The sequence below is a fragment of the Marmota marmota genome, unplaced genomic scaffold (genome assembly GCF_001458135.2).
Source record: "Marmota marmota marmota unplaced genomic scaffold, marMar, whole genome shotgun sequence".
Classification (NCBI taxonomy): Eukaryota; Metazoa; Chordata; class Mammalia; order Rodentia; family Sciuridae; genus Marmota; species Marmota marmota.
In genome coordinates, this window is record NW_026000185.1 from 13,915,619 (window position 1) to 13,940,737 (window position 25,119).

Below are 25,119 nucleotides of genomic sequence, written 5' to 3' on the forward strand. Positions count from 1 at the left end.
TGGTGACACCAAAGAGTTGCTGTTTGAATCTACAAGCTGTGTGGTGGCTCGTGATTGTGTGCCCAGCCAGACTGCGGCATTTGTGCCCAGCCAGACTGCGGCAAGACCCTCCTTGAAGAAGAGTTTCTGGAAGCTGCACTAAACCACTCCCACCTACAGCTCATTGGCCAGAACTTAATCACAGGACATTCCCTTCTCTGAAAGGGAGGCTGGCAAAGATAGATTTTTTGTTTTTCCTTTTTCTTGAAAACCTCGGCACATCACCACCAGTAACAAAATCCGGGTTCTGCTCAAAAGGACAAAGAAGAAAATGTCCTTTGTTCAGTCTCTACTACAATGAGCCTGTACAAGGGTCATCTACTCTCAGGCTCCCTCTCTCCAAAAGTGAAATAAAGCTGGACTTAATGATCAAGAGGTCCCATCAGCTCCTGGTAGTCAGGTTCCATGATTCTGAACCTAAACTTAATTGTCAGTCAAGCTTGGTGAAAGGGTGAGCCTGCTGATTGGCCTCGTACAAGCTCCGCCTGATGAAATGTCAGAACACACCCAGGGCCTGTTTATCCCGTCACCCAACCTCCTGTTAAGACTATTTTTGAGTATTGACTGTTTGCTAAGTCCTGAGGATTTAGCAAGGAGTAAAGCAGCCGGCCCCTGCTCTCCCTGCCCTGGTAGAGCTCGCAGATGAGCCGGGGAGACAGACTTGAACTCACGGTGCTGCTGGTGTTCACCAGAGGGTGCGTGAAGATGCGTAGAGCACATAAGCTCCGTAAAGCACGTGTGGAGGCTGTGGGTTAGAGTGGGCCCAGGTGGGGTGGTAGAGATTTCCCTAAGAATTTTTTCTGAAGCTTAAGACCCTGAAGGAGGGAGGAGTTAGCTCAGCTTGGCAAAGAGTTGGAGGAATTGGGCTTCAGGCAGAGAGAACAGCAAGTGCAGACACAGGCCCCCGAGGCAGGAAGGAGCTGGGCTCTTTCTAGAACATGAAAGATGGCCCGAGTGCCCAGACATCATTAGCGAGCAGGAGGCTGACATCAGTGAGCCTGGAGCACTGGGCAGGTACCACAGCTTGGGGGCCATGGAAGCCCTGGGGAGGCATTAGTCTGTATTCTGACTCCAGTAGGAAGCCATTGGCATGTTTTATGTAGAGGGGACAAGGCTGCCACGATGAGATGTGCTTTACAGAGATCTTCCTAGGAGTTGCATGAATAACAGATTTTAGCAGGAGCCACAGTGGAGATGAGGAGCCCTTTGGAAGAATTCTACATCTTTCTGAAGAGGAGGTGAAGAGGAGATTGGGATTGGGATGGTGGTAAGAAATAGTGGTACTGAGAGTCATCTGGGCTATCCACTCACCGTCCATTCATCTACCTGTCTATCCTTCTCTTATCCGTTTACTTATCCATGAATCCATCCATGCACCCATCCATCCATCCACCTACCCATCTATCCACCCATTGACCTATCCATCCATCCATCTACTTACCCATCCATCCACCCATTGATCTATCCATCCATCCATCCACCCATCCACCCATTGACCTATCCATTCATCCATCCATCCATCTCATTAACCTATCCATCCACTCACCCATCCACTCATCAACCTATCCATCCATCTATCCACCCATTGACCCATCCATCCATCCATCCACTTACCCATTTATCTACCCATTGATCTATCCATCCATCCATCCACCTACCCATCCATCCACCCATTGACCTATCTATCCATCCATCCATCCACCCATCGACCTATCCATTCATCCATCCATCCATCTCATCCATCTCATCGACCTACCCATCCACCCATCTCATCCACCCACCCATCCACCCATCCACCCATCCATCAACCTATCCATTCATCCATCCACTCACCCATCCACTCATCAACCTATCCATCCATCCATCCACCCATTGACCTATCCATCCATACATCCACTTACCCATCCATCCACCCATTGATCTATCCATCCATCCATCCGTCCACCCATTAACAAACATTTATATAGTACCCAAAGTGCCCCTTTTACACTAGCCGTGTTAGGTGAATAAGATAGTTCATTCTCTCTAGGACTTTACAACTTAGAGGAGTAGAGAGAGACACATAACCACAACAGCAGCGAGTTCCAAGAGGTGTGGGAAGAAACTCTTAGTACTGGTCATCTGTTGGCCCAGTGCTGATGGGAGGTGAAAAGCCGCCATGCCATTCATCACTCCAGCTGCCAAGGGTGAGGACTTTTCTGTGCCAAAGGGACATAAACATATTTGAAGGCAACAGGAAGAAGAGGGGAAGTGACAGCCTTGAATTTAGCTTGGGGACAGAAAGAAATCCCAGGAGGTGTTCAGAAGTAGACACATAAACACATCCAAATGGATGGAGTCATCCGGTGAATGTATCCTACCGGGTCCTGCAGCATGAATTTGAAGGCTCCTTGGCAGCACCTTGGTAATTTCCTGGCTGGAGTCCAGTGGCTGTCGGTGAGACTGCTCCTGGCACAAACCAGAGTGAAACAAACTTGGACTTTGGGAGTCAGACTTGTTTCGGACTCTGCTCAGCTGTGCTCAAATCATGTGACCTCTCTGAGCCTCCGCTGCTTTGATGCGAAAGTGGTAAATTGAAAAATCCTTGAAGAATGTAGTTGAAGCCCAAGTTCAATGTCCTTTGTTAGTGGACCAGAGAACCTCAGGGGACAGAGGTAACCAGAGTCAAAAAGACATATGACATAATGACTAACGGGGTGGACTCCGGAACTGACCTCCTGCCTTCAGATCTTCCCACTTGCTCTTCTTTTCCATTCCATTTGCATCTGATAATGGCTGGGGCCATTATCAATGTCTTCACCTTTGGCCACCGGCTCAAGGCCTTTGCAGCATTTTATTCTGTGCAGCGCTGGGGCTGGAACCCCAGACCTTGAGCAGGCTAAGCACACACTCTACCACTGAACCACATTCCCAGCCCTCTCCAGAGCATCGTGCCAGGTTATTCTCTCCAACCGATGAAGGGTTATCTCCTCCCTTCAGTCTGGCAGCCAGAGTCCAAAGGAACCAGGAGCTTTGGCCAAGCATTTTACAAAGGGAAGGATGGCCCTAGGGAATTTCAGTGACTAATGCCAGGCCACAGTGTTAATAAACTGGCAAACTGGCAAACCTGGCATTTGCACCTAGGCCCATCTGGCTCTGGAATCTTGTTTTTTTTTCATGGAGTGTGGAGTTTACTGTGGGGGAAAGAAGGAGTTGAAGCAGGCAACGAATAAGTAGAGGAGGAAATAAGCAAAATGATTATTAAAATAATTCTAAGAGCTGGGTGATGTCATAGACAAGAAGTGGGAGAAGAGAGATCTCCTTCAATGGGGAGAATAGGAAAAATAAGCCCCCCAGAAGAAAGGTCATAACTGAACCCCCCAACCATATACTACTGCGCGCAGCACAATATTTGGCACTTAGTTCAATAATTGGTAGCTGTCATTATGACCATGGTAGAAACGGCATGTGCATGGTCCTACTCCCAATGTCTGGAGCCTTTCTCATGGAATAGGAAGCAGGAAGGGAAACCCCCAGGACCATGGGGCTCGCGAACAGGGGCCTCGCAGGCTCAAGGCTGCAGCCCAGGGCCACTGGCTCATCCAGCGCTGGCGCCTCCTCCGCACCCGACGCCCAGGGCCCAAGAGTCACCTCCGCTCGCCACGCAGTAGCTGGTGACCGTGGGCAAGTCACGTCTCCTGCCTGGGTATCTGTTTGCTCATCTGTAAAATGAAGGTTTGGGTCTAGATGGGTTTTAAAGTCCCTTCTGGCGCTGACTCAGTCACAGGAGCGCGGACCAGTCCTTCCACGCGTTCCCACAGTGCCCCCTATTGGCCGATCGGTAGACATCAGGGACAACATAGACCTCTAGCGGCAGCCTCTCTCGCTTGAGGGTGCAGAACCCCTAGGGCATATCCGCATCAGCACAGAGGGGACAAGAGTCGGGAAATATGACTTCCCAAGATCACAGAATTTCACAAAGTGAGACTCGAGATGACTGCAATGTCCGGGAGCGGTGGCGCACACCTGTAATTCCACGACTCCAGAGGCTCAAGTGCAAGATCACCCTCCGCAATTTAGGGAGGCCCTGTCTCAAAAAAACAAAAAAGGACTGGAGATGTAGCTCCAGTACATCTCGGTTCAATTCCCAGTTTTAAAAAAAAGTGATTGCAAGAACAACGATATTATTTAGCTGACATTATTTTGGGGCAAACCGTTTACAGAGCATGAACTAAATGTCTAGGTGAATCCTAAAGGATGAAGACTCGGCCGTGGGAAGATCCTTTGGAAAGAATACCACAGCAAAGGCAGCAGCTGAGCTGTCCCTCTCTGGGGGAGAGAGAGACCTTGGTGTGTGTCAGGGAACCAGAAGCTCATGAATCTTAGAATGTTGCATCCATTACATCCAAGGGTACAACCATCTTGGAAAATTGCTTGGCAGTTTCCCTAAAGCTGAATATGCACACCCCGACCGAAATGGGTACACATGCTCCCCAAAAGACAGACAAGAAGGCAACACGTGGCCATCTAGCTGAAAACTGGAAGCAGCCCTCATGCCTCTCAGTAGTAGATCCATAAATATCCATAAACTAGGTTCTGTTCTTCCAGTAAAAAAACGTCAGCCATTAGAACGACCATAGTTTAGTGAAGCACAAAGGTGTGAAACAAGCTTCTGAGGGTAACGCTAAGCATAAGAAGGTGGGCAGATGCCGGGTTTCTGTTCTCACGACTTAAAGGCTCAGGGGTCACTCTAGTTAAACTGGGCTAACTGGGCTGCACGAAATAACCACACAAGAGACACAAATACCTTTTTCTTTGGGGTTGCTGTGACGGCTCCTCTGACCTTAAGGGTCCGCAGAAAGAGAGCGAGAGCACGCGCTGACCCCTTTTATTGAGGAGAAGCTATTCAAATGAGGCAAGGGGTCAGGTTTCAGGGGCTGAGTATCTTCATGATGTCCACTGTCAGCAGGTTGACTGACACCTGGGTAGGCCACACCCAAGGGCACAGTAAGAGGAGGGGACACACACAAGGCACTTCCATGGAAGATTCTATCCTAAACAGGGCAAGGGGTTATATTACAAAGGAACGGGTGAGCATAGCTTCACCCATGGGGCTGTAGCAAGACACACCCATTTCTGTGACTGAGCGCCTCAGCACCCAGCTGGGGAGTGTAACTCAGTCACCCATAAGCTTGGCCTCCCACAGGCAGAAAAGATACCTATTGTATGAGTCCTTTTATATAAAGTTCAAAAATAGACAAAAACTAATGTACAGGGCTAGACGCTGAGAAGTGGTCATCCTGGAGACGTGTAGGGACTGGAAGGGCAAGAGGGGCTCTTGGGAGTGGCCATCATTCTATTTCTTGAGGTGGGTGCGGGTTCCATGCAGGTGTTCATCACACGAGAATTTACCAAGCGGCACACATGAGGTGTGCCCAGGAATTCTGTGTTATATGCTAATAAAATACTGCAAAAGCATTTTGTAGCTACACAATCAATAACATCACAAAAACACTTGCTGTCACCACCAGCCAAGCAATACAGACATAGCTATCTTGAGGACAAGACCCTAAGTGATACTTGTCTCCCTGGGGAGCCCCAACTAGAAGAGAACCACCTTGACAAGACAGAGTTCTCTGAGCCCCTGCAGAGTGAGGGATGCCCCGCCAGGGCGCTGGTTCACCACCTCTTCAGTAAGAGCCCATTGGAACGTAGCAAGGGAGAGCTTTCTTTCCAGGGTTCTGATTTGCAATGCAGTCCGCCTCCCTGTCTGCCCGGAGGGGTACTCTTCCAGGTTCTGGCCCAATCTGAGGGCTCTGGGGCCAAGTTTACCAGTAGGAATTTGTCTTGCAACAGCCCCAGGCTCAATAAAAGAGGGCTGCGCTGAGGCTGGAGGGTTTGACAGGGATGGCTTGTCAATAGCAGAGTCACAGATCATCAAGTGTGGCAGAGGGGGTGTCCTTATCTTAATTTACAGATGACTCAAGTGAAGTTAAGTGGCATTCTTGAACTCTCACATCGGCAGAAGTCAGATTGCAATATGAATTTCTTGACTGCTGGCCCATTGCACCCTGGGTGCTGGTTTCCTTAGGGACAGAAAGAGGGGGATGGATTAGATCATCTGTACTGCTCCTCCAGATCTCCTGGGTCCAATGATTCCTCTGAGTTCCTGCTGAGGGTGAAGAGATCTTAATGATGTCTCAGGAAGAGTGGTTTTAATATCCTTCAGTCTTGCCAGAACTGACTTGTGGTTGCTGCCCCCACAAACACAACATGCACATACACTCACACACATATAAGCACACGGGAACACACACACACATGCAATGTGTACACTTGCACAACTTGACACAGCTCCGAGGAGGATTTTATGGGTTACTGCAGAGCATCATGGGTCATGCTGGGGGGCAGTGTGGCAGACACAAAGTTTGCGTATATTGCATTTAAAGTAAATCTGATTTCCATCCTTGGATCCTATCACTTCCTAACCATGCAGCCAGTGACCTGAGGTCACTGAATCTCCCTTAGTCACCTAGAAGATGTGAAATGAGAAGTGCTGACTCATCCACAGGCAATAGATAGATGGCAGGTATTAACTATAGGCAGTAAATAAAGGCAACGGCACTGGGGATGTCCCTGCCCCTCTCTCTACCTCAGTGTCTTCCTCTGTGAAATGGAATCACAGCCTCCATCTCAAAGGAGCTGTGTAGATTAAATTGGAGACTACAGAGAAAACGTCCGGCAGGCTGGCTTGGACATACAGGTGTTCATAAAAGATTCCATGTGCTGACGGAGAGGGAACCTACTTCGCATGTTTCTGGCAAACACAACGATTTTTTAAGGGTGGCCTCCTTTTGGTCACAGGGCAAAGTGAAGAGATGTGAAAAGCAGCTTAAGCCATAAAAACTGGGAACAACAAGCAACAGCGATCCTGGTGATGGTGACAATGACAACCCAGTGATCATCTGCAGGGTACTTTCCACTTGCAAAGTGACTTCATAGCGTTTCCCTACTTTATTTCTCTGGTGGCCCTTGGAGTTATTAGAGTGGTTACTCCCTTTCTACCTCTCAGGAGGGGGGAACACGTGCATGCGCGGCCTGGGGTCCAAGAGTCCAAGGTTTCTACCTTTTAAAACTGTAGTTCTTCTCCATGAATTTGGAACTGGATCTAGACATTAAAAGAAAATATGTGCAACCAGTCCCCGACCCTCCCTGCCAACCCAGTAAACCTGCGAGATAGTCTATGAAACAAAGTTAATGCTACCTGTGACAGGGGTTCCCAGAATCTGGTGTTTTGGGTGGCCTCCAAACATATGCTTTTGTGTGTGTGTGTGTGTGTGTGTGTGTGTGTGTGTGCATGGTGCTGGGGTGCACCCAGGGCCTTGCACACTCTAGGCAAGTGCTCTGCCACTGAGCAACAGCCCCAGCCCTTAAATGCTTTTTCTGATACGTATAGGTTCAGAAGCTCCTCTCTGTGACTTTCTAAGATTTGGCTGCTAATTGGCTACAGAATGCACTAAGTTCTAGACTTAGCTTAGTTTCTCAGCTCTTTATAGGGTGGGCTTTATTTTTTCCCCCTCCCCTCTTGCCATTAATCAAAGCTTCTCTCAATTTACCATCTGCCACTATGCACTACATGGATCCCACCACAGTCATCCTCCGTGAAAGAACAACACTCAAAATCCAAACCCACCTCCCCTGAAGCCCCAGAGGAAGGGAATGAGGTGAAAAGAAACGGATCATCCCCTAAAGTAGGCTGAAAACCATGTGGCAGTGGATGTCTGGGGCAGAGCTCAGAATTCCTATTTCCAATGCTGATTTGGCCTTTTTACCATAATTGTCCAAGTGAGAAAGTTTCCTTTATTTCTGATGTTAAAAGTCATTTCTTCCCCTTCCAGAAGATTACAGCATGATTACTCAGGAGGTCAAGGAACAAAGGAGAAAGCAAGCAGCCTGCCTTTTCATTTATTCATTCAATAATGTTTGAACATGGCAAAGTCTCTGCCCTCAAAGAACTAACAGTCTGGGGTGGAGGGGGGGGACGGAGGACAGATGTCAAAATAGATCATCCGAGATGCAGAGGATTCAGGCTGCACTATGGTCTGTGGAGAAGTGCTCACAAAGCAGGGTGGACCAACTCGGGGCTGGACAGGGGAGTCAGGAAGGCTTGACCCCTAAGGGGAGACCTCAGGTTGGTCCCCGCAGTGAGGGGAGGGCCTTCCGGGTGGCAAGAACAGCACATGCTAATGGAGATTGGGGTGCAAGAGAACAGCTCGGGGACCTGGGAGCAATTCCATGAAGCCGAGAAGGAAATAGAGCTGCAGAGTCAGGCAAGGGCTCCGAGGTGGAGGCTTGGTCGCCCACTGAGCAGGCAGAACTCACCCCAGGGAAGGTAAGGAGCAGACGGAGGCTGTGAGCGAATTTTGCTTTAAATGCTCAGGAGCTGCACAGTAGAGGGTGCACTGCGGGGGGTGGGGGTGAGTCTGGAGAAGACCAGTTAGGATTTACCTAGTGGCCTGGGTAATAGATTTAGAGATCAGAGTCCAGAGGGCTGCAGAAAGTGGATGGATTTAATAGAGCTTTAGAAAGCCCAATCGAATATGAGGAGGAAGGAGAATAAGAGGGTGACCTGCAGCACTTCCCAGGAGAAAGAGGTTGGAGGAGCCCCAGGGGTGAGGGGAGATTATGGAATGGTTGGATTGGGCTCCCATTCCCAATATCCTCCAGGTGATCAGCTCCACCTTTCTCCCTGCCTCTCTCTCTCGTGCTCACCTGACCACAACTCCTCTTTTAAGGGGTTAAGAGCGGAGGGGCCACTTCTCTTTGCTGGACCTCAGTTTCAATCTGTAAAACGGGAAGAACTAAATCCAATGGGATCCAGGCCTTCCCTCCTCTCCCAGGCGGAACCTCGCAACAGCGTCTGGCTCAGCCTCTGGCACTACTTAACTTTTGCTGCCCGGAGTCTGCATGCCCTGCAGCTCCTGGAGGGCAGCACTGTCCCAAGCCTTCCTGCGTTCTCCAACAGTTCCTGGTAGAGGCTCCCTCAGGACTGAGAGGCCAGTCTCCCTGAATGGGCCTCGGGTTTCTCTGTCATTCTTCTGCTCCAGAACTTTCAGAGGCTGGGTTTAGAGCCCATTTTTACTGTGCCCTGGGGTGAACCTCTTCTTTCCCAGGGGCCATCTGGGTCACACTGGAGATGGAGGGAGAAGAAACCTAACAGGAGAGGGCGCCTGGTCACAGTCCTGCCTGGCTCATTGGAGGGTGGGTCCAGGCCCTCTGTGTGTGGGGACGTAGATGCAGGTTTGTGTATATATGTATGTATCCATGTGCAAGCATCAGATGTGAGTGTTCCTGTGTTTATTTCTATATTAAGTTGCAGTAAGGACCTATGCGTTTAAACAACCATGCATGAGTCCACGTACACGTTAGCATCAGTACGTCCATGAATGCCAATACCTGTGTATGTGTGAGGGCCTCTGTTGGCAAATCTGTATGCCTGCACGTGTTCTCATGTATCTGCAGATGGGTACACAGAAGAATGATCATGCATCTGTGTATATAGTGGTGCTGCTGCATGGGGTAGTAGTTTTAAATGGAGGCAGAATGCAGTGTTTACTTGAGAGCATATGCCCTCAAATCAGGATACTTAGGTTCGAGCCCTAAATTCCTGAATTCAGCCTTTGAAAGCCGTAGACCCTTGAGAGAGTCATTATTTGTAAGTCTTGGTGCACTCGTCTCTAAATTGAAAATAATAACAGTGCTTAGGTTCAACGTCTAATGTCATGGCTGAACGATGCAACGTCCACAACACACTTAAAATAAAACCCGATAAGTAAGGTTTGTTTAAAAATGTTGGATGTTGCCGTTATTCATGCCATAAGTACAGAGGTGACTGGACTTGAGGGTCCGAGTGTGGCTCTCTGCATGGGTAACTGTGACTTGGAGCACACGAGCTTGGTACATGTGTCTCTCAGAATCTGTGTCTTGGTGTGGAGGGAACACGGACGGAGGTACACAGGGCCCGAGCCTGAGGATCAGTGGGGGTGTGCGTTTGAGTGTGGTCTTCCTGTGAGCTCCTCTTGAGTGGGTTCTGCCAGGACCGTATCCCTTCTCAGAGGAGGGATTGGCTCATTTATTATCGTGGAGTTGCTCAGCAAATCTGTGTTGACCAAATGAATGTAGACAGTCTGTTTCAGAGACTGATAGATAAGAGGCCCCATGTAGGAATCAAAAAGAAAGTGCAACTAGCTAGTTAGTCAGGTGACTGACAGATGATAGACAGATGATAGTCAGAGATGGACAGATGATAGATTAGATATATAATAGGAAGGAAGGAAGGAAAGAGAGAGAGAGAGAGAGATGATAGATAGGGTTGGCTCTGGATAGGTGGATTCCACCTTATTCTGGAAGAGAGAGTCAAGTGTTCTGTCCCGGGGAGTTCCAAAACCTTGCTGCCAATAGCCCTGGGGGTCATCATGGAGCTGTGTTGAGGGCCTGAGCATGAGGAGTCACAGAATGGAGGAGCTAAGCCCCTGTCTGCCACCAGCGAGAGTTCACGCCTTCGTTCTCCTTGTACAGGACACCTATGTAGAATTATATTTAAGGAAAGGGTTACCCTATTATAAATGTTTGAGGGCCTGGTTCTAGCTCAATCCCTTTTATTCTACAGAAGGGGCAAGTTGACGACCTCCTGACGGCTCTCAGACCTCCTCCTACCCTCCATCTCCCGTGGAATGTAGAAGGTATGAATCCTCCAACTCACTGGGAAATAGGAACCGTTCCTCCCAGTAACTTTTAGAAGCCACCATCCTCAGGGCCTTGGTGGATGTCTGTCCAAGAAACAGCCCCACTCGTCTGAGGCCTGCCCTAGCAGGCTGGCTCCAGTGGNCCAGGCCACTAGGTAAATCCTAACTGGTCTTCTCCAGACTCACCCCCACCCCGCCCCCCACAGCAACCAACATGTGCTACACTCCCGGAAAAGCCTGGAGCCACAGTCTTTACTCCAGGAAGTTTGCTTTCAGGGTTCCAAGAGTAAAGGAGAAAACGAGAAAGCCAGCCCAGGACAGGCCGACAGGGTCCCCACTAGGAGACAAAGGGGACACACAGGTGTGACAGTGTCAGAGTCCAGGAAAGCTCTTCTACTTCCCAAGCCAGGCCTGGCCTTGAGTCTGTTAACGCCAAAACTTCTGCGTGAGGTGCAAGGGACCCACTCAGGAAGGGTGAATGGGAGCCACTGCCGGAGGGAACAGCATGGACTCTAAGGCCAGATGTCCAGCCGGGCTATCAGAACAGCCAGGCCAGGAGGACAGGCAGGAGGAGCGTGGGCCAGGCCACCAGGAACCCTGGAACACAGAGACATGAAAGTCAAGTACTGGGCTTGGGAACTCAGCAGCCGATGTGCCCTGGCCTCCTTGCCATGTGCCACACGGGATGGGGAAGGCAGAACGTCCTCCATGTCTGGTGTGGGTCACGGCCCCTGGGACCCCTGTGGTGGAGGCACAGCTATCTAACCACCAACCACTCTCCCCATTTTCTTCTGGGAACACAAGAAGGCAAATTTTTCCCAGGTTCTTTTGCAAGTAGGTAGCACGATGTGACTAAATCTGGCCGATGACATGTGTCTGGAAGTCATTTATGCCATCTCTATAGGCCAGGTTCTGAAAATCTCCAACATGATCCTGCATGCTCTCTCATCCACCATGCTAGGGATCAGTTGTGGAAGATGAAGGATAGAATCATAGGAAATGATGGAGCTGCCAGAAGTTACCAGAAGGAACCAGAGTTCCTAATGACCACACAGAATAGGACTGCACCCCACTTCAACAATTTAGTGGGAAATTGTACTGTTGTGTAAAGGCACAGAGGATTTGGGATTGTTTGTTATAGCAGCCATCATGACTTATACTGACTAATACTGAAGAGTCAGAAAGGCACAAAGCAATGCCTCTGAGACCTGACTACTTAGTTTAGAATCTTTAGCTGGGCAGTCCTAGGCAAGGTAGTCAACCTCTCTGTGCCTGAGTTTTCCTGTATGCAAAGCAGATATATTGGTAGCACCTACCACCTTGCCAGAGTTTTGTAAGACTTAAATGAGTAAATTCATATCTGGCACTTAGAATACTGTATGGCACACGGTAAATACCACATAAGTGCTGGTTTTAAAAATTAGAGTCTTAAGACCCGAAGAGCTGGGATCAAATCTTTTTTGCACATTGATTACACTCAGTGTTAAGGAAGGTCATGGATCCTGGATGATAGCTGCCTTTTTCTGAAAGCCTAAGGGCGCATGTGCACCCTCTTCCACAACACTATCAAATTACAACATTTCCCCACCCCCCAAAATTCAAAGTAACCTGCTGATGACGTCCTAGAAGAAGGGAGAGGGCTACCATGATCTCCAGCCAGTTTATAACGATGACACATGAAATGGATGGACTGTTAATTCTAAAATATCAGGAAATGACTGTGGGAGAGAGAAAACTATGAAAACCACAGTGCCCTCTTGTGGTGGTCTGCTGCCTTGACATCAGATTGATCTCTTTCCGAAGGCTCCCAACAGTCCACCCTAGAAATCAGACAATTCAGCTGACTCTCCTAGGAAGCCACACTGTTCCAGGCCCTGTGCTGACCTGAAGGACAGGTAGAGCGGAAGGAGACTCAAGGTCCCTGAGAGAGCTCTATCCACTCTCTCCCATGGACAGTTCTTTTCTTAGTATTGTCTGAATGTTGGCATTAAGCATGAAGAGGCCATCTTGGACTTCCCGAGAAAATTTTTAGACAGCGGCCTAGTTGAGGACTTGAGGATGAAGGGAACTTTTTCAGGACTGTGTTTGACAAGGTAGGTCATTTTGAGGAGTAGCAAAATCCTAATACACGTGCTTCCCATTTTGTCCAAAATAAACCTCTTTGATTTGTCTGCTTGTTGAACTCCAAGTCATTCATCAAAACCCCATAAAATTCTTCCATGACCTTTCCCAGTACAGTGAATTAGTCTCCCTGTGCTCCTTCTGCACTCTCTACGAGCTTGCCATTAACTTCCTTATGTGCCAGCCTCATTGATGCAATGAACTGATGTCCCTTCTGCTTATGGATTCCATTCTCCCCAGATCTGCCCACTTTCCATTTCTCATTCCACTGAATATCACTTTCTCCGATTGTGCTTCTGACCATTTATCCATTCCGACATTCACTCTTCCTTCCTACTTTGGTAATAAAACCATTGATCATTGGTTGGGTACATGGTCACCAGGCCCCCTGGGGCCATGTGGCTAAGCCCTGGTCAGTGAATACAAATAAAGTTATATGGGGCCAGCTTCCAGGAATGTGCCTCAACACTCATTAACTTCTTCTATGTTCTCTCCATCTGGATTTCTAGACGGGAGGGTGGGAGCTCCGGCTGCCATCTTGGACCATGGAGCTGATAGTCACATCTTCAAGATGCTGGAGCAGTGAGCTAGAAAGAGCCGATCTCCTTGCCTTGAACTGCTTGCCTCCCGATTTCACTTATGTATGACAGCAATACGCTTCGATCTGATTTAAACATCATTCGGCATCTAGTGACTTTCTGTCCCATCATCTTTTTTTATTTCTAAATAAACGTTTGCTTACTTTTTATTGTCTGTTTCTCACGTAATGAGTTCTACGAGGGCACGCACCAGTCTGTCTCACTTACCACCATAATTTCAGTGTCTAGAACAATGCCTGGCACACAGTAGGCACTTGAATATTTGTCATCCAATGACTGTCTCCTCTGCTAGACTGAGGAGCCAGTCTCAGCTCTGGCCCATTGTGGCAGGCAGAGTCCCTAGCACAGGAAATGGCATGTAGAAGGGACGAGATTGAAGAGGGGAAGGAGAGGGAGTTGGGAAGGCCACCGGAGAGACACGAGGACATGATGTACCTGTAGTGCCAGGGGTTCCATTCATGACACCAAGAGACTGGGCACCTGTGAACGGGAACAGAGGGCAAGAACCTCTCAGTCATGCTCTGGGTGACTGCAGTACTGTGACCACAGCTGTTCCAAATCCTGACCTGGTCCCTACAACCGCAGACATCCAGTGGGCACCTTTCTAAATGCATCTCATGCACTATAAACTTAACCCTCCTGACAGATTCTGTGAGGAAAATGTCCTCGTCTCCTCTTGACAGATGAGAAGACTGAGACTCAGCAATGTTAAGGGACTTGCAGAGTTGACCTTGCCCATCAGTAGCAGATCTGGGATTGGAACCCCAGGATGTCTGACTCCAGAGTGGAAGTTCCTCTCTCAGTTATCCTGGGCACCACAGAAGGCACCAGACAGAGGGCTCAGGAAAGGGGCAGAGTGTCCTTCATGAGACAGATTCTGCTTACCCATGTGGAGAGTGGATGTGGCAATAGTGCTTACTTGAGCATTCAGAGTGTCGTTTTATAAAGGTATTTGGCATGGTGCCAGGAACAAATATGTATCATTATCATTATTAAAATTATTAATGTTACTACATCTTAATTTCTTTAGGGAAAAAAAAAAGATTTCATTATTTTTGCATTTCTTGACACCTCCATTATGGTGGTTAAAAAAAAACCATGACAGTACTGTGAACCCATGTGTAGGATGGATAAAATTTGGGGAGCAGTTAAAAAGGTTCCCCTAATATCCTTCTCAAGAGTACTGTAACCGAATGTTGGAAAACAGCCAGAATACAGAGTTTCATCTAAGCAGGAACCTTAGACTTCACCCCAAAGGGACCGAGTTATGGGGATCTGGAGCAGGTGGAGTAAGACCAAGGCCACATGCTCTGAGATCAGACTGAGCTGGGCTCAGGTCTCATTTCCACCATCTAGGAGCAGGTTGCTCTTAGGTGAGTTCCTGATTCTCTCTGAACCTTGGCCTCTCACCTGTAAAATGCACACAGTTACGGGTGGATTAAGTAAATCGTTGAAAGCCAAGAGCTTAGCCAGGACTCTCGCACACAGGAGAACCATCACAATTGACAACGTCATTCTGTATCACGGAAAGACAGATCCACCAGTGGGGGCCCGACCAAGAAGGCAGAAAAGCCCTGGGTAGTTGGGTGGGTGACCCTAGGCACTATCAGCACCAGGCCTGCTGGCCTCGTTATCAGGACTAGGCCGCTTACCTCTCCGAGAGATGGGTCCCAAATCTAGAACCCGGGCTAGGTCAATGGCCGGTACTTCACTGCGGAGTTGATTTCTTGAACAAGACTGTGAGGATAGAGAGCTCTCATTAGATCCAAATTTAATTTGATGCCTGGTTCCTGTCCAGACTCCCTGCCATGGGTGGCTCTGGCCCAGAAGCTGGCCCCCACCCTAATTCTAAAGCTCTGCTTTTTTCAAACCAGAGAATTCTCACTGTCCTACCAAATAAATCCAGGTTTGAATCTCACCTCTGCTCTCTTTTAGTTGTATAATTTGGGGGCAAATGACTTCTCTTTGGGATGATTAAATAGGACATATCTGGTTTGAAAGATTGAAATGAAAAAAAAAATTATCTCTGCCAACAGGTAGACACAGTCAGTGCTACTCACAGACAGTGGCCAATGTGGGTAAGGGCAGGGGCCCTAGAGCCACAGCTCAGCTGGGGTCCATTCCAGCTCCGATACCCTCTAGCCATGTGTGGCTCTTGGTAAAGGATTCCTCTGAGTCTTTTTATCTATACAATGAGGTCAATTTAAAGCTCTCCTTAAAGAGCCGTTGTGCTAAATTTGATAAGGTGTGCAATAGTTGTAGCATGAAGCTCAACACAGAGGAAGCACTGAAAAATCCAAAATGCTTGGGTCCAGAGGTATTTTTTTTTTCAATTTTGGCATTCTTTAGACTTGGGAATATTTGCACACACTTTACCGGTCGATCATCCATCATCTGAAAATATGAAACCCTGCATGTTCCAAAATCCCAAAATTCTGATCATCATGTCGACCCTCAAAAAGTCTTGCATTTCAGAGCATTTTGAACTTCAGATTTTCAGAGCAGGGATGCTTCACCTGCATTATCACCATCATTCAAATTAGGTCTTATGCCAAAGAAAACAGCTCCACCTCTGGGGAACCCAGTAAGTGCTTATGAATGAGCTATCAGAAGTGCCCAGAGTCCATCTGTACATCCTCCTCTCTGCCTCCCTCCCTCACATGCACCCAGCCACCCATCTGTCCTTCCGTCTCTTCAGGCGTCCATCCAGCCCACCTTCTTCCCTCATCCATCTGCCCATTCATCCACCCTTCCATTCATCCCTCCCTCCATAGATCTAAAAAGTAGGTATGGAGAGCCTGTCGGGTGCCAGCCCCATCCAAAGAGAACACTCACAGGCTGGCACTGCTCATTAAGGGAATCACAGAGGTGGACCTCACAATGCAGGAAAACGAGGTCATAGTTCCCGGCAAACATGAACATCTGCACCGAGAACCGACTTTCCGCGGATGCCCCGTTCTCAGCCACGTGGATGGTGGCGTCACGTTCATTTGGGCAGCTGGAGGGGCAGAAGGAAAAAGGTGTGATTTCATTGGAGAAAACTAAAGCGCACCCTCACACACACACACACACACACACACACACAGTGACTGCCATCATGGTAGCCTGGACTCTTTCAATTCCTCTGTGGTTTAGATTATTTGGGGCCCAATCTCTGGAGTGAAAGAGAATAGTTTTAAATTCCAGCCTTCCCCAGTTTCCAGCTAAATGGTCCCGGGCAGATTTCTTAACCTGACTGCAAAATGGAGACAGTCATATTCATAGAGTGGATGGGAGTGCTTAATGAGACTACCAGGTACACTGCTGCGCACGGGGCCTGGCACGTAGCTAAGCTTGATGAAAAACATTATCTAGTGATGATACTATGAATCATGACCTGCAGATATTTATATTTATATTTCTTTGTTTTTGTCAGTTCGAATGAGACTTTCTCTCAGTACTTCTCAGATCATTTTTCATGTTGATCAGTGCTAACATCTGTATGAGACTGTTTTTGAACAACGAGCCTATTGTCAAAATCTTCAAACATACTGAAATGGAAAACCACTGGCATTTCTTTACCCTGCCCTCCTATTACGTATTAATACTTTAGGCTAAACTATCAGGAGTGAGATTCTTGGCTCAGCGGGTATTGTACAATATGTAATGCCAAATTTTTCCCAAGGAGGTAGACCAACTTACACAACTGCCAAGCAGGAATGAGATTAATATTTCCCCCTAAACTTTGTTAAAGCCAAAAGATAATCCCAGGCTGAGTTGCCCAGTACCTGTTTCTGATGATGAAGTACTTCACGGGGTCTTCCTTGTCACTTGAGGGTGTGGCATAGCAGTTCCTCAACAACAGGTTGAACCGGGAAGTGTCTCCTCTCTCCAAGATGGCGCCCACATAGAGTATGGACTCCACCGACAGCACAGCCATATCCCCTTCGTAAGGATTCATGTAGTTCTGGTCTTGGAAGAGGGCCATCCTGACGGTGAACTCTCCCTCCCCATCCACACTGATGTTCAGGGAACTGAGAGAAGGAAAACCACAGGAGTGGAAACATCAGGTTTTGACCAGAGAGAACAACATAGACCAACCCCCATACTTGTGTAAGATTATGGAGGCAAAGGTTTATCTTGTATCTCTAAAGGAACTATTCAATCTTTCATTTAAACTGAGCATTTACTAGCTTCTAGGCACTAAAAATGATGAAGACAGAACTCCGACTCTGGGATTTCCACTGATTGCCCTGGTAGGTTGCGTGACTCTTGCTCACAGAAGAAGGGTCAGCACACAGTGCCATCTTACCACCTGGAGAATGGGGCTGAGGACCAGTTCTGTTCACTCACGATTTCTAGCCTCAGACCTCTTCCCTCCACCCACAACCTTCCGTTGAACATCATTGTAACATGATAAGTGTCTTTCATTTTGATTCTCTGTGACCCATGGGCCTCCACACAATATAAATGAAAACCGCTGAACTCAGAATTTTTCCACTCCTTCAGATCCTGCCCCTCTGTGAGCCCAGGAATTTAATAAGGGAATGGGACAGGCACTCTGGATTTCTAGACAGCTCAGAAAATCCCCCGGTAAGCTTAGGAATGCTAAGGACCTGATGGGACAGGCCCTATTCCAGGCACACGGGTGCAGACAGCGGCTTGGCCTGTATTGAATCTCAGGCAGCTTGCTCTTTGGTTCTACTTCTGGTGGGACAAGGATGCTGTTTATCCAGTCAAAGGTAGTCTCAGTTTAAATCCCAAGTCTACAGTAAAGCCTTCCCTGCCCCCCATCACTATCCCGCCAAGATGAGGTTCAGGACCCCCGTTTCCTGCTCTGGGAGCATCCTGTGCTCTTCCTACATTTCATTTATCTCACTTGTAAATAACTGTTGACATAGTTGTTTAATGACCTTCTTCAAGGTGAAGGGACCTGTCCTCTCATTTTGTTCCTAAGCGTGTTTAAAAGCAGTTTCGTAGCCCGACATTGCTTCATAATAAATAATCTCTAATATCCAGGAAATACCTATCCAATGTGTGCCCTGTTCATGATGAGGATTCCCCAATGTCCAATCAACACATTTTGTGAAATGAATGAGTAGGAGTTCCCCAAAGGGGTTAGTGGCATTGTGTGGACATCATGAACTGTGCTAGAAGGGAGAGGGACCAAAGTCAGGGTTATGGGTCAAAGGGCAAGGGTCATGCCATACCTCACAATGGGCTGAAGTGCAGTCTGGAGGCTGACCTTCATGTCCAGTGGGTAAGCACACTGGAAGTTGATGTTGACGAGGACGTCTCTGATGATGAAGTCGGTGGCCAAGGAGAGAGTGTTTTTGTAGAGGGCATGGGTTCCATTACGCTTTGGTATAAAAACAAAAACCACATATATGTTTCCGCGGATGTGTGCAAGAGAAGGTCAAATTCAGATCTGAGACCAGAGGGAGGGTTCTCAGCCAGGAAGCCACCCTGTCTTCTGACCTCCAGGAGGTAAAGGGGCCTCCTCCTCCAGAGGCTCAAAAACTTTATGGGAAGAGGAATGAGGAGGCCAGATTAAGAACAGAACCGTCAATAAATAACTGGCCCTAGGGAAGAGTCAGGGCCTGGTGGGCTTGGTGCCTTGTACCTCCCTCCCTCAGGAACCCTAATGAAAATCATCCTGACCATAGCTCACATCTATGAACCTCAGGCTCTAGTGGACCAGCGTGTTTAATCTCACGCATGACTCTGGGGGCCCAGGATCTCTCAGCACTACGACGGGTCCCCTCGGCCTGCATCCCACCATCTGGCAGCCAGGGCATGAACACCATTTACCTCCAGAATGTTCCCACAGGCACTGGCCTGAGCGGGACTGGTCACAGACACCCAGTTCCCATCCTCCGTTTGTAGGATGCTGCTGCAGCTCCGGTCCTTGAGGTAGGCGATGATCTTCTCCCCGAAACCCAGGCCTCCCAACAAGCACTTGTCTACCTTCACCTTGATCTCGCTGGCCCCACAGTCCAGCTGAGGCTGCAAACTCTGAATATCTGCAAAGCCACGAGGAGGTAGGTAAGGTGGACGGAGGTCTAGAAGCAGTGGGCAGGGAGCGTGTGCAAAGCCACCCTGCCCACCAAATGCTTCTTGAGCATCTACTATCTGCTTCCTGTCCCAGGAGTCTACCCACCACGTTCCCAGCATGAAGACTGTTGATATCTGAATGCAGCATGTAGCTCCCATCTTTGCAGATTTTTTTATTTTTTGGTAATTCTTGGAGATTGAACTAAGGGCCTCACACATGCTGGGCAAACCCTCTACCACTGAGCCATATCACCAGAATGTAGAGTTCTTGTGCAGTAACTTTGTCCCTCGAGGGTCAAGCCTGGCCATGGTCCAGCAGCTGACATGGAATATGTCCCAGCCCTCCCCCTCCCATCTTTGCAAATGGACAGAATCTCCCCAATCTCAGTCCATACCCCCCCGACTTTGGTCCACACCTCGTCATGACCTCCAAAGTCCCCTGCTCCTGCCCCATCCACTCAGGACAGCAGTCACCGTTTCCAGTGAGCGCCTCACCAGAGCCATTGAGGTCCTGTCTGCAGACGCAGACCCAGCTGCCATTTTGAGGGAGGCACTCCTCCTCCGGGCGGCAGGCCTGCTCACACCTGTCTTCCACAGTGGAGGGGTCTAGGAGATGGGGCCAGGAAGGAAGAGGATCAGGAGGCCATGCAGGGTGGGTCTGAGGTCCCCCAAGTCCAGCCCTCTCATCGCACCGGGGCCCAGGAGTTTGGCCAAGGGCGTGAGGTATTAGTGGAAGGGTCAACCTCAGGCTGAGATCTCCTGATTCCCCATCCAGCAGAGTAGGCGCCAGCCCTACGGCTCTATCAGAAGGCTCACTCCAGGCCACCGCACTCTTCTAAATACTTTCTCAGGTACCCATGGGAGTCAGGGCACCCTGAAGGTCAAGTCCTGGATGCCAGGGCTACAGGGCCTGGTTCAAATCCCAGCTCTTCTACATTCCAGATTTGTGATGTCAAGAGCGTTGCTTGACCTCTCTGTGCCCTCATCCAGGTAACTACATAGCACCTATTTGGTGGGACGATTTAACAAGTTCATACTGAGGATGGCGGCGAGCGCATTGTGAGCACCATAGGTTTGCTGATATTTTTGCTATTAGCCATTTTTTTTTTCTAATCAGACCAGGAAACTGAGGTTCTAAGAGGTAACTTAAACCACCCAAATGGAACCCAGATAGGGAAGAGCCTGAGTTCTTGACATTTTGCTCATATGCATTTCTAAATCAGGAGCTCCCACCCTCCACAGGGAAGTTCTAGTTTATGGAAATGTTGAACTGTCTGGCAACCTGAAGGCGCTCTCCTACGGGTGCAAGGGTAACATGGGGACTCGCATCCTGCAAGGGCTGGCGGGAGCTCGGCACAGCCTCCTCCCGACCAGCTCCCCTCGTTCTGCTGGGGCCTGAGCATCTCACGGGCCCCCCCACCCACAGCTGCCACTCACCTGTGCAGAATCTCAGATTGCAGTCGGGGCTGCCTTCCAAATGGTACACGTGGTACCCGCCCGGGCAGGCCTTCACCTGCACTTCAGTCGACCAGAGGCAACAGTTGTCACTCCAGTGGGCACAGGAAGTGTGGGTGACGATGCCCTCCCCAAGGTCAGGGTGGGTCCCGTTCAGCCACATGGGAGCGGCTGTCTGGCATCGGAACACTGGGACACAGGTCTCGGGCATCCTCACTCCTCCCTCGCCCACAAAGCGATACCAGCCTCTCAAACTGAGGTCGCATTGCTGGAGTTCATCTGTGTTCAGGGTGCTCCGGGAGGGGTCATTCAGGACCGTGTGATTCTCACAGGGGTCAAAACAGACCTCGGCCTCTGGGGTGCCAGGGGCCCCACAGGCCAAATCCAGCCCATAGGAACTGGCTTCTCGGGGGTCTCTGTAACCTGAGAAAGGGACAAAGTGCTTGGGTGGACCGAGCAACTCCACAGTCTCTGTCCCCAGCCCTACACTCTAAGAACTCCAACGAGTCCGACAGGCACAGGAGCCATCAATTAAACATCAAAGTCCATCACCTGGAAATCAGAACACTCAGTGAGGCCTTGGGTGACCTTTAACAGTCATTCAGGACATTATGGGCCACTGCCCTGGGTCAGCCGCCACGCCCCACCCAGAGTTCCCAAGAGCTTCCCAGCGGGGCCCAAGGTGGCAGTCCTGCCTGAGCTCTCTTTATGTGGGAAAAATAACCCCAAACATCATTAAAATGAATAAAGGAGAAGTGAAAGTTGTCACCATGCTGGCTTCCGAGGCACGTGGACTAAAAGGGAAGCCGTCCTAAGCCCACCCTGTTCCCAGAGGTAATCATACATGCATTTGTCTATACCCTTCACTCTCTTCCCATGCACAGGTGTGTGTGTGTGTGTGTGTGTGTGTGTGTAATATTATTTTCTAAAACAAAAATGAGCTCGGTGCCATTCACCTCTTTTTAACATGTACTTTTCTCTTCCCACAGTGCAGACTTTCCTCCCCATCAGTTGACACAGTCTAATGAGATTTCCCACGTTGGCACCCTGGGCGTGTTGCTTGGGTCTTCGCCCTGAAGGCTGCCCTCACAGTAAAATCGTAGACTGTTTAAGAGAGCCCCCGGTCTCCCCCCACTGCGTGTTTCCCCTTCCCCTCCAGGGGACGTTCTACTGTGGCTCTTGGGCACACCGGGACTCGATTCCCTTTTCTCTCGGCGCCGTCTCCCTGACTTGGAGCTTGGAGTCTTTGCTCCGGACCTGCCTGTTCCTCTTGCTGACCTCAACTACCTTTCCTGCACATCTCTAATCACACCCCAGGTCATTCTGGGCGCCAGATAAGCGGAGCACTCACCTTGCTGCGCTGTAGAGGCCAGAGTCAGGATGCAGGAGGCCAAGGCCAGCCACAGGGGGTCAGAGCCGGCCATCCTTCAGCAGGGCGAGGCGCGTGACTCACTCCACAGAGTGCAGGCTCCCCATGCAGCTCTGGGGAATGAAAGGTCCGCAGGATCAGAGCCACAGAGGGGCTCCCTTTGAGGTGCCGGGGTAAGATGGGGACTCGCATCAGTTTAGCTCTGACCGTGGGACAGCACCTGGACTAAGCCCCTCACGTTCTTGATCTCATTTCCAGCTGAGGGCATTAAATGCACGCCCGGGCTGCAAGTTCAGTAGCTCGCTTATGCGCTGCTCTCAGAAGCAGAACTGCAGGTGGAACTCGCAGAAGCGGGTGAGACAACGGGAGTAGGGGACTCCCCGAGGGGGTGAAGTGGACAGCAAGCAAAGCAAGGGCAAGTTTCGGGTCTGTGGGTGCTGCAGCACTTCCTAGAAGGGTGTCAGGTGGTCCCCGTCCAGGTGGAGGGGAATTCTCTCTGAGAGCGGAGGGAGGGAGCGGATTCTAGTGTTGCAATGTCTGCAGGAAAAGTCAAGGTGGCCTGCCTCAGAGTCAGGCATGGGGTCCTGCTGAGAGTCCCCTGAAGCGTCCTCAGCACAATTTCCATGATGGTGGGACCTTGTCAGACTGAGCCCCATGTTCCCTGCTCCTAGCACAGAATCTGGCCCTCAAGGATGCCCAGGAAAGATTTAACGGAAGAATGAATAAATACACAGGAGGGGCGAGGTAGTATGGAAGCCTACAGCACCCAAGGACGTTCACTCCTCTGGAAACTCTTTCCCTGGAAGGTCAATCTCTGGACAGCGTCTCACGACCCCTGGAGGACTTCAGAAGAAGACAGAAATCTGTTTCTGGGAGCCCTGTTTTGAATACACCACGAGACAGCAGGGACAGGGAACCACCCAGGACCGTGACTCTCAGAGAGGCAATCCCCGTGGAAACCCATCTTCCTGGTGGAGGTGTCTGGGGCAGCGGTGGCTTCTGCAGGCTCGGAGCAGCCAGTAGATGACTGAACCACGGTTGAGCTGGACACAGAGTGAGCCTGGAGCTCTGGACAGTGGCTAAGTTGGTCCAAACTCCTTGCTGGATTCTAGAAGCTTCCAGAAACAAAGGACCCTGACAAGTCTAAGAGGTTGAAAGTGGGAGCACCCCTGGATTAGGAGAAAAACTTGCCGGGACTCACCTTGGGCTGAGAACCGGGAGCCTCGGCCCTTGTCTGGCCCACCGTGAGAACGCAGCCCGCTGGGGCGGTCTTTAATAGGGTTTCCCACCCATGTGGCTGTCCACGATTGGTGCTCAGGTAGGGCAGCAGTTAATTCCCAGGTGTGCCCTGGGCTCATGAGCATGGGAAAGATAAGCAACTCAGCACAAAGGTTGGCAAGAAAAAGTTCCTTGGCCCTCTCTGCCCTGTAATCCCTCCTAGCGATTTTTTTTCCTTCACACAAATTGCTTCTCTGCAAACAATCGCGATGTGTACTGAGTGCAAAACACACGGGGCGCTGTCAAGGTTTTCAGCACCATGACATCTCCCGTTAATCCTCACAATGGACACCCAAAGCTGGGGCGGTATTTATTTCCAGAAAACAAACACCAAAGAAAAGGAAGTTGGATACCCAAAGGAAAGAGGAAAAGAAATGAGACAGACACTTGTTCTCACAGTAGAGTGCCAACGTACCCTGCGTCCCCAGCTAATCACCTTGGGGCACTTGGACGGCAGTCAGCTTGGAGGTGGTGTGGGCTACCCTTGAGACTGGAGGGTACAAAACTGAGTAGGGAATCTGGGATTTTTTTTTTTTTTTGGTACCAGGGATTGAACTCAGGGGCGCTCAACCTCTGAGCCCCATCCCCAGCCCTATTTTGTATTTTATTTAGAGACAGGGTCTCCCTGAGTTGCTTAGGGCCTCGCTTTGTCTGAGGCTGGCTTTGAACTCGCAGATCCTCCTGCCTCAGCCTCCCGAGCCGCTGGGACGACAGGTGTGCACCACTGTGCCCAGTTGAGGATCTGGGACTTTTTAAACCCCCACTTGGACCTGGCTGCCAGGCCATGGTGGACATCATGGGGCAGATAAAAAAAGAGTCCAGGCTTTTGGAGAGCAAATGGCCAGTACCTCTTCTCCATGTCTTTGGGACTCTGGAAGGAATCAAAGCTGTCGGGAGGGAGAAGTTCAGGGATCTTGACCCCAGCAACAACCCTCCAGCGAAGTCTCAATCTGGATACAAGCCAGCTTCTCTACTCCTGGTACAAATAGGGAACTGTCTCCCAAATGGGGAACTTCAGAGAGCCGGGCCACGGCATATCCCTCGACCCCACTGGGACTGGCCAGGTGCCCCCTCCGCCTCCCCAGTGGTCCGTGTGAACCTTCTCCAGCCTCTAAAGTGGCATCTGGGACAATCACCACCCCACACCCCACTATTCTTAACAGGTGTTCTGCGTCCTGCGTCAAGAAAACCAGGGCCACAACTTGTGACCTTGGCCCTTCCCCATTAACATAAAAATATTTGCCTTCTACTCCTCCCTGCCCAAGGCCACCAGCCACCCTTGGCTTCTCTTTTATTTATTTATTTTTTTTTAAGATTTGTTGTATTTGTTGGTTCAAGTTGATGATAACTGTGCACGTTTCTGTCAGGCTCCACATGAGGTTGTGAAGCAGATACCTCCCTGCGGTGGTTAAATTTAGCTCCGTAACAAATGCATTACCTCACGCGGTTCTCATTTTCTGTAGTGAGATTCCCATAAACGTCTGCTGTCACTTTTCAAGAA

At 49.6% G+C, this 25,119-nt stretch overlaps 1 protein-coding gene across 1 annotated transcript; it reads right to left on the minus strand.

The window, feature by feature from the left end:
* Nucleotides 1-10,998: 10,998 nt before the first annotated feature.
* Gp2 (glycoprotein 2) lies at nucleotides 10,999-23,674 on the minus strand. Its single transcript, XM_015491562.2, has 11 exons — nucleotides 23,542-23,674; nucleotides 22,323-22,453; nucleotides 20,954-21,394; nucleotides 20,012-20,122; nucleotides 19,274-19,485; nucleotides 18,673-18,821; nucleotides 17,251-17,496; nucleotides 16,319-16,481; nucleotides 15,136-15,220; nucleotides 13,919-13,963; nucleotides 10,999-11,360 (listed from the first exon to the last, which is right to left on the minus strand). The coding sequence occupies exons 2-11, from the start codon at nucleotides 22,393-22,395 to the stop codon at nucleotides 11,302-11,304; spliced, it is 1,584 nt and encodes a 527-aa protein (XP_015347048.1). The 5' UTR covers nucleotides 22,396-22,453; nucleotides 23,542-23,674; the 3' UTR covers nucleotides 10,999-11,301.
* Between the last annotated feature and the right edge of the window lie 1,445 nt (nucleotides 23,675-25,119).

Excerpts from the sequence above, each read along its gene's own strand:
- Gp2 (XM_015491562.2), bottom strand. The coding sequence starts at position 22,395 with ATGGCCGGCTCTGACCCCCTGTGGCTGGCCTTGGCCTCCTGCATCCTG. Across the intron at positions 17,497-18,672 it reads GCACTTCAGCCCATTGTGAG|TTCCCTGAACATCAGTGTGG; the intron begins GTATGGCATGAC and ends TCCTTCTCTCAG. Across the intron at positions 15,221-16,318 it reads TTAATGAGCAGTGCCAGCCT|TCTTGTTCAAGAAATCAACT; the intron begins GTGAGTGTTCTC and ends CTATCCTCACAG.